This window comes from Engystomops pustulosus, chromosome 10, assembly GCF_040894005.1.
Source record: "Engystomops pustulosus chromosome 10, aEngPut4.maternal, whole genome shotgun sequence".
Classification (NCBI taxonomy): Eukaryota; Metazoa; Chordata; class Amphibia; order Anura; family Leptodactylidae; genus Engystomops; species Engystomops pustulosus.
In genome coordinates this window covers 85,495,591-85,505,319 of record NC_092420.1, presented here as the reverse complement: position 1 = coordinate 85,505,319, position 9,729 = coordinate 85,495,591, and the positions used below count along the sequence as shown (strand labels likewise).

The following is a 9,729-nucleotide window of genomic DNA, read 5'->3' as shown; positions in this document are numbered from 1 at the left end:
GATAGATAGATAATAGATAGATAGATAGATGATAGATAGATAGATAGATATGAGATACATATGAGATAGATAAATAGATATGAGATAGAATCCAGAGAAACAGAAAAGACTGGTTGGAGAAAAAGACTTATACAAATGGGCGCATGCGATAACATAGAAATATAGAAAAAAAATCAGCACTGCAGACAAAAATTGTGAAAAATGAGGATTTATTTTATATATTTGCAAGATTCAAGGCTCCAAGCTTGAGATTGTATGAAATAAATCCAAATGTTCTCACTATTTTATCTTAAGTGCTGCTTTTTCTATAGATGGATAGATGAAAACAACCTCCAAGGATCAGACCAAGGTGACCCCTTTGTCTTTTGATAGGCACATAGATATAATAAAGACTGATAGATTTGTATATGGGTAGATACAAACATATATACACATAATACGGTAGATATTTTCTTCTGCATCAGGAATGAAATGAGGAATATCTGACTCTTTTCACCTGAAGACAATGTTTATTTCTGTGCTACAATGAACTGTATCGGTAAAAATGCCAAAAAAACCATATAAAACATCACATATCACACAGTCAGTGCATGAGAAGTCACATATGACATCACCTGGAATAGAAGCATCAACCATAAAGTTCTGGAATGTCTGAAGTCAAATAGAAAAGTAATAAAATAATATCTACATGTATCTTTCAAGTCCAGAGGAAAAGTTGGGTTGCCTCATGTAGGAATTGTTATTGTACTGACAAACCCCATTCATCTGTGGAGCTGGTAATGTCAGCAGTTGTTCTGTGTGTCCTATGCAGGCTGCAGGCCTCATGGAGAGTCTGTTGGATGTGCCATAGATCTGAGAGTTATTGGGGGAATAGCTGCTTTGTGGCACAGAGATATGAGGTGGAGATGAGGAGTAGGAATAGGTCAGGTTGGAGGACATTGGGTTATTAGATCTGTTCATTAGAGACCCCACACCAGTGGGACTGACTGATTGAGTCTGGAAACAAGAGAGGTCTCCTACAGAGCAGCTGTTACCCAAATTCTCAAGGTCCCCATTCAACCCAAGGGAGTGATGGTTGAGTTCTGATCCTGGAGATGGTTGCATCATGGACTGCTGATTTATCAAGCTGTCTATGCTGAACATCCTGTGCTGGGCTTGGGCAGATCCACCAGGTGCTTGGTAGTGATGGACCATAGCTGGGTGGTGATGGTGGGATGTAGGGTGTATCTGGTGGCTGTACCCAGATCCTACACTGGAGTAAAGGCTATTGGAAAAGGATGGTCTTCCAGCTGGGGTTGGAGTAAAAGCACTGCTGTTCTGCATGTACCCAGGGTAAGTGGTGATGTCTGTTCTCTTGAACCTCTTTCTCCTCCTCAAGAAGCTACCATTGTCAAACATGTCTTCTGCAGCAGGGTCTAAGGTCCAGTAGTTACCCTTACCTGGGTGTCCAGGTTCCCTGGGGATTTTCACAAAACAGTCATTGAGAGTCAAGTTGTGTCTGATGGAGTTTTGCCACTTCTTCGAGTTTTCTCTGTAGAAGGGGAACCTTTCCATGATGAACTTGTAGATACCACCCAAGGTGAGCTTCCTCTCTGGAGAGTTGGCTATAGCCATTGCTATCAAGGCTATATAGCTGTAGGGTGGTTTCCCCCTTTGGACTGGACGTTTTCTTCTCCTTCCACCTGAAGTTTGGATGTGTTCCTCATGCTGGCCAGAGATGTTCTCCTCAATGGGACTACAGCTCCCCTTAGGCTCAGACTTGATGGAAACTCCTTCCTTGACTCTCACCGAGCCTGGAGACTCCATGGACAGGTTGGGTGAACTCCCCATAGGGCTGGAAGCCTCATTGGGAGAAGGCTGAGAGTCCACAGTCATGGTGCACATGCCTGAGTAGAAGGAGAAATTTGCCAAATTCATAAACAAAAACCTCTCAGATTCCCCTCAGTAAATGTCATCTGGGTTGTCTCCAGACAGACCAGGTGCTGCTCTCCCTCCTCAGACCTGTCTTATATATCACAGAGTAAAACTCCCGGCGCCTCCCAATTCCCCAACACAATGTCAAAGGTATTAATTACTCAGCCCACCCCTAATGGTCCTAGATAGCCTTTCACCTATGCAGATGAGCTCAGTCCTGGGACACAGCACTAGCTGCTGCTACTAAACCTGCAACTCCCTCCTTGGTGGGACTACAAATCCCTGCATGCCCTGTGTACAAGGTATAGCAACATATGGCATTATACTAACCCTGCTGTGCCAGGGCTCTGCTACATGGGCATTCCGATCTATAGTGGGCACAAGAAGCCACTTACACAGTTATCAGCTGGGGGCACCTAAGATTACATGCTATGTACAGATATATAGTGTAATGCCAGGACACAGGTGGGTGCTGGGGGCACCTAACATTGCATGCTATGTACAGATATATAGTGTAATGCCAGGACACAGGTGGGTGCTGGGGGCACCTAACATTGCATGCTATGTACAGATATATAGTGTAATGCCAGGACACAGGTGGGTGCTGGGGGCACCTAACATTGCATGCTATGTACAGATATATAGTGTAATGCCAGGACACAGGTGGGTGCTGGGGGCACCTAACATTGCATGCTATGTACAGATATATAGTGTAATGCCAGGACACAGGTGGGTGCTGGGGGCACCTAACATTGCATGCTATGTACAGATATATAGTGTAATGCCAGGACACAGTTGTGTGGTCCACACAAGAGCTAATGCATAGGAAGCAGATCAGAACTTAAAAGAATATTTACTTGTTGTCTTTGCGATTTTCCTTCAAGAAATCACCTTTGCAGGAATGAAGTCGGCTCCACATGTCCCCTCATATGTAATACACATATTCTGAAGTTAGTACAAGTCACTAGTCTTATAACCTACAATTCCCTCATAGTATATTACTATATGTGGATGATTAGGTTTTTCATTATAGGAGTGAATATTGCAAACAATCCAATAAATTAGATTGAAAAGTCTCTGAATGATGTAGTCGGCTAAGAGATCAAATAAAAACCAAATACATTGACAAACTATGTGTAAATGTAGATATATTGCTTTGTTTCGTTTTATATTGTAATAAATACAGAAAATATTTAAAAATAATAAAAAAAATCTTTGCAATACTTTTGCATCGAAAATGCAAGGAGATATACAGAAAATTATTTTACATAAAAAGTGATAGAAAGCTCAGGATTACATTACTGACTTGGTAAAAAATGAACTCAGAAAGAGTAAATAGATAAAAAGATAAACATGAATATGAGATAGACAGACAGATATTTAGGTAGAACGATAGACTGATGTATATATATATATGAATAGATAGATTAAAGAAATAAAAAAGGCAGATAAATATTCATCTGTGCTTATATATTTACATATTATATATATTTCTTGTAAGATGGATACAAAGATAGGCAGAGCAATGTGTGTTTATAGATAGAAAGAAAGAGAAATGAGTGTAATAAAATGTATAAATGTCTATCAATAACTATCTATCTATCATCTATCTATCTATCTATCTATCTATCTATCTCTATATCTATCTATCTATCTATCTATCATCTATCTATCTATTTATCTATCATCTATCTATCTATCTATCTATCTATCTATCTATCTATCTATCTATCTCTATATCTATTTATCTATCTATCTATCTATCTATCTATCTATCTATCATCTATCTATCTATCTATCTATCTATCTATCTATCTATCTATCTATCTATCATCTATCTATCTATCACCTATCTATCTATCTATCTATCTATCTATCTATCTATTATCTATCTATCTATCTATCTATCTATCTATCTATCTATCTATATCTATCTATCTATCTATCTATCTATCATCTATCTATCTATCTATCTATCTATCTATCATCTATCTATCTATCTATCTATCTATCTATCTATCTATCTCTATCTAGTTTTGTAGTTCTATAGATAGATACATATGTAGATAGACAGATATACAGTATGTGTAGATATATAATGCATCTGCTATCATGGCAGAGGATCTGGAGGTCCTGATAGCCGGATTACTGGACTCATGAATGGCCTCTTTACAGGGAATGTTAATTGTTATCTCTGGTGAGTAGCAGGGTATTATAAATAAGATGGTGTAATACCTGTGTAATTGCTTCTGTTATCAGCTGGATTTTTACCCTCTATTGCTGTCTGGGTCTGGGAAAATAATTCTGTACTTTGTGTATGAATCTTGGGAAGTTATCATGTATACTGAGCACTACATCCCATGTATCTTTGCACAGATTCTGTATAAGTCAGTGTGCTTGGTTTACAATCCTTCATCCTGGTGGTAGATGTCCTTCAATAGGGGTTCACCACCGCAATACAGATGACAATCCTGCATCCTGCCTTTGACTAGATACTCTCATGTGAATGGCTCCATAGAGCAAGAGGAACTCTAATATTAGACTGAAGCAAGACATTCATTGTAGTGGTTGATGTCTGCTCTTGGCTCTCCATTACCTTGTATGTTGTGTATATTTCTTACTATGTCATGCAAAAATAAATAAAACATTGATATTCTCTGCCTTATTATCTGTCATGCTGAGACGTAACTTCAAGCTCCTGTGCCGCAGTGCGACAATTGGATCAGTCAAATTCACATTAGAAAACCTTTGGCATCTAGAACAGGCTCATTCCCCTCTCCCTGCGAAGAACACATGCATGCCCAGCTCAGCTTTGAATGGTGAAAATAGCTGTCAAACTTAAAGGGAATCTGTCAGCAGTTTTGATTAGACCTGTCCAATCATATCTATTTGCAGGACTGTGAAATATGGATTTATATTCGAGCATTGTAGCTCCATGGATGTGCCCTCACACTGCTGTGCTCTTATCTCTCTGCACTGAGCTGTCCTGCGGCCCCCCTTTTATACTGTGAATACTGCAGCTTACAACCAAAAATCAGATAGAGCTTTTACATAGCTCATTGTAGACTGAGCTCAGAGTACAGCAGTGTGAGGACACTCTTCTAGTACACTTGGAGAAGCTACAATCCTGTAATATAGCCAACAGCATTTGCCGTATTTTTCGGACTATAAGGCGCACTGGATTATAAGGCGCACCATCAATAAATGCCTGCTAAAATGTCTAGGTTCATATATAAGGGGCACCGGATTATAAGGCGCACCATCAATAAATGCCTGCTAAAACGTCTAGGTTCATATATAAGGCGCACCGGATTATAAAGATGAATGACCAGCAGGTGGCAGACCTGTGCACAGTTCAGGGAAGCTGTTGTCTGTAAGTACGGTTCATATAGAAGGTGCACTGGACTATAAGGCGCACCTTCGATTTCTGAGAGAATCAAAGGATTTTTCTGCGCCTTATAGTCCGAAAAATATGGTAGTTTAGTTATTTAGTTATTTAGACCCCTATAGGGTGTTTGTACGATCCCACTGAGATCGTGAACTGAGCCCACTTCCAGTCACCCATAGCCGTGACTGGATTTATTCGAGGTGACACAAGAAGCGTCCAGGTGATGAGCACATTGCAAACCTATTAACTTCTCACCTTCTAGTTCCGAGAATTGGTTAGGGTTAGGGGTTTTCCTCTTCGGGGGTCACTGAGTTATTGCTCTGTACATGTTGTCATTCCAACAGACAGATGTGACAGGTATCCCCCTCATTAGGAAGTGACGGGGTGAGGGTCGTGTCAGGACTACATCTGACCTGACATTACCTGACCTTGAGTAATGACATCCACATAGTGATGGATGTATGGGAGTACTATGAGTACAATAACATTTGGGTCCTTTAAGTTTATTTTTTGCATCCCCTATACACAGGACGGGGAATAACAATATGATAAGGAGAGGTCCAGCTCATGACAATAATAAGAGTCCTGTTCTCACTAATGATTAGTACTGCAGGTCAAGTATATGTCATGTGCTTTAAAAATTGCGAAGCACGGTACTTAGGTATCTGTGGCCTCTCTTATACTGTGATTAGGGTTGCTGGAGAAACCCAAGCGCTGTGCTCAGCAGTTTCCCTTAGTGTTAATAGGAGCCACAGGACATGTGATTGACTGACTACCAGGGGTGTAATGATTATGGCCACAGCGTTTGCAGAGTCCACAGTCGTATATATACAAGATAGCAGGCCAATGAATGGGGAAGACAATCAATGTATACAATTGATGGAGGAGGGCAAATACTATTTTTTTTTTAGAACAAGGGGCCCTGTTGGATGTGTTATTAATGAGAGGAGGCTGCTGGATATTTATTAGTGAGGGGTTGTGTGTATTATCGAGTGTAATGTGTGGGATGGGGGGTGTCAGTGAGAGTTTAGATATATGGAACCCTGATGCCAAGTTTGTACTGGGGCCCACAGGGGTCTTGTTATGCTACTGCCAAAACCCCAACAATAAGGGCATATTTGAATCTTTATTCTCTTGATCAGTAGTTGGACCTCAATTAATGAGATTATTATTTCCTATCCTGTGGCTTAGGGATATCAATTAAACCTAATATATTCATACAAAACCCGTCCTCATGAAGTATAATAAATCCAAAAGCAGGTGTGGATCATAGTAGGTGAGAACATATCATTGAGAGGTGCTCTTCCTCCCCCCTTTTCACCCTACTCCTGGTTTGGACATCGAAAACTGAATGTATGAACCAAAGTTGTGGGGTTTTAATAGGGACATCATTACTACGGTAGCAGTCTTAGCAACTGCTATGGGGCCCACAGTGTCAGGGGGCCTTAGCATCCGACCTGACACACATTGTGCAGCATAATATGTACATATGATGCACTTCTTCCACAGTAATAGTGGGTGAGTATACAAATCTATATTTTCTAAAGGGGGTAAGGGGGCCCCATTGAGTAGTCTGCTTTGGGACCCTGCCTCTCCTAGTTACACCCCTGGGTTTTAACCATCGTTCCTAAAGATGCGTTCACACATTTAGTTTTTCAGATGCCATATTTGATGTCCAAACCAGGAGTGGAGTTAAAAAAAAGAGGAGGAGCAGCTCCTCTCCATGATACGTTGATAATGTTTTTTTGTCTCATTGCACCATAATTTGTTTTTACTGCAATTTTCCTCACTTTCTGCAATTTCTGTGCATTTTTTGGGTGTGCTCCAAATTAAGCTGCAACTTGCATTGTGAATTTTTTAATTGTTCTCCCTAAGGATTTAAATTGCATGAAAATCATTTAAAAAAAAAAAAAAAAATTGTTTTTGAAAATAATAAAAAATGTGTGTATTTTGCATGGAAACATTAAAGTAACTACGGTAAAGGCAGCAGTGGTTCTGCATTCTTGGGGAGGATTATAGTAGATGCAATGTTTTTTCAGGTAACCCTATTCATATCTACTTTCACCCCGCTGCGGAATCCATGAGCCGGGTGCCGCCCCCTACACTTACTTATCAGTGTGATAGTTTGTAACAAGTTGGGTCCTTTGTTTCCCATTGTTTATTTTCCCATTTTTCGGTGGTAATTTGTGTGCTGCCGGCAGGTAAGTGTTAATTACCTGTAAAGAGGATAAGTGTTTGTAGCCTGGGGCTTTAGCGCCCTGTCTCTGGCTATTTCCCAAGTAGTCTATCAGATGGACACTAATCTCTCTATTAGCTGAACACCCCTTGTAAACAATGACTTGTGAATCCATCATTATGGGAGCATCAGGTCTGACACCTTCAGCTCAACCTCACCCATCAATACTCTGTCCAAGGAAGTGTCTTTAAGGTCAATTTGTTGGGTGCTGGAGCACCAAACACAAATCGTGCTATAATTTTCACTGCGATATGATGAATTGGTGCCGAACCGGAAAGGGTAAGAACTGTCTCCACAGTCATGATGATGAAATAGAATCCGAGGGGGATATTTATCATACGCTGGTGCTCGTGCGCCAGCGTATGATAGCCCCGCCGCTGCAAATTCGCAGCCCGATACATGAAGAGGCTTCTGCCTCTTGATGTATCGGGCTGCCAGCTGCGCAGCGTTTATCCTACGCCAGGCCCTGCCTGGCGTAGAAAAAAACTCAACCGCCGACTTTTCACGTATGAAAAGTCGCCGGCAGCAGCGAGTGCGCAGGCGCGGGGACAGTAACGCCCTGCGCCGACCCACTCCCGTCCGGCCGCGCCCCCCCGCTCGGCCGGCCACGCCCCCCTTCACGCCCCTTCACGCCCGACTGGCGTGAAGGTGGTGGATTGGGGAAAATAATCGCAAAAGCTAGCAATAAGCTAGCATTTGCGATTATTTCAGGGCCTCTGTGCCACTGGCGGTGCGCAGAGGTCCTGATAAATATCCCCCCATGACTCTAAGTGCGCACCAAAAATTGCACCAAAAAAAGTGTCGCGAAACTAGAAGCGCAGAAAAAGTTCTGGATTCCGTAGCGGTGCCCAAATTGTGCGGCCAAAAAAAGAAACATTTGCGAGTGTCCGAAAAGCACCAATATTGTGATGCCAACACTTCATAAATAAGGGGCAATTAGCGCAGAAAGTTTGATAGTCAATAATGAATCCCCCCCACCGGTGTTTCCTTCTTTTTCTCCTCTGTCCATCCAAACTGAGTAGCACATGGGCTCATTTATTATTTTGGGCGCAGGGTTGCGATGGAACCGTGCTATATTTTTCAGTGGGATATAAGTTTGTTGCACAGGGGATTAATGAATTAGCGAACGGACTGAAAGGTTTAGAACTCCCTAGACTTACTTATAGCTGATAATTTTGCGCTAAAAAATGTGCCACATATTGATTTTAAAAAAATAAAAACTGTTGGATTCACAAAAAAACTGTTGGATTCTGCAAAAAAGAACACTAGAGTTTCGGAAAACACCAAAATTGTGGCACCGACACTTCATAAATTGAGGCCCAAGAGGCGCAGCCGGGGTAAAAAGATTTTCCCCCAGTTTTCCGTTTGAATGTCAATCATAAATGACCCCCACAGTGTAACTAGACCATATTAAAAACATGAGCACCCCAGTGCTACAACAAGGTGCTAAGAGTTTGACCTCTTCTGACCCGATATTGATGGTCAGACCTAAGGATCGGTCACCAATCTCCTGATTCCACAGAACCAGCACCCTTTCCCCCCCAAAAAAAAAGATAAGAAGTTTTAATGGTCCCCGGGTACTGTCACATTATAGAATAACATAGTATATAGCAATCTCCTACTGGCTGCAGGAAACTGATCAAAAATTTTGAACATCCCCAAAAAAATTAGATAAATCAACAGTAGAAAAAAGTTTTTCATATACTTACATATGACATTCACTATGAAATCTCTGGAAGAGAAAGATGCACAAGATATCAGATTACATAGCAGTCTATGGAGAAGGGGAGGAGTGAGCAGACAATGGGGCAGATTTACTTACCCGGCCCATTCGCGATCCAGCGGCGCGTTCTCTGCGGTGGATTCGGGTCCGGCCGGGATTTATTAAGGTAGTTCCTCAGACGCTGCTGCGCTGAAGAGCATCGGAACACACTGGAATACACCGAGCCGGGCTGAGTGAAGGTAAGTGCAATTTTCGCAACACATTTTTTTTTAAAATTTCGTCGGGTTTTCGTTTGGCCACGCCCCCCGATTTCCGTCGCGTGCATATCGGCGCAGATGCGCCACAATCCGATCGCGTGCGCCAAAATCCCGGGGCAATTCAGGGAAAATCGGCGCAAATCGGAAATATTCGGGTAACACGTCGGGAAAACGCAAATTTGACCCTTAGTAAATGACCCCCAATGAGCTG

General features: G+C 41.8%; 1 protein-coding gene across 2 annotated transcripts; it reads right to left on the bottom strand.

Annotated features, from left to right (window-relative positions):
* Nucleotides 1-502: 502 nt before the first annotated feature.
* Nucleotides 503-9,264, bottom strand: LOC140103861 (forkhead box protein E4-like). Of its 2 annotated transcripts, none has more exons than XM_072127142.1 (2): nucleotides 9,248-9,264; nucleotides 503-1,886 (listed from the first exon to the last, which is right to left on the bottom strand). In XM_072127142.1, exon 2 carries the CDS (start codon nucleotides 1,882-1,884, stop codon nucleotides 685-687), a length of 1,200 nt encoding a protein of 399 aa, XP_071983243.1. In that variant the 5' UTR covers nucleotides 1,885-1,886; nucleotides 9,248-9,264; the 3' UTR covers nucleotides 503-684. The 2 variants fall into 2 exon arrangements, with proteins under 2 accessions (XP_071983243.1, XP_071983242.1); XM_072127141.1 differs by lacking the exon at nucleotides 9,248-9,264 and adding an exon at nucleotides 2,772-2,995.
* Between the last annotated feature and the right edge of the window lie 465 nt (nucleotides 9,265-9,729).

Excerpts from the sequence above, each read along its gene's own strand:
- LOC140103861 (XM_072127142.1), bottom strand. The coding sequence starts at position 1,884 with ATGTGCACCATGACTGTGGACTCTCAGCCTTCTCCCAATGAGGCTTCC.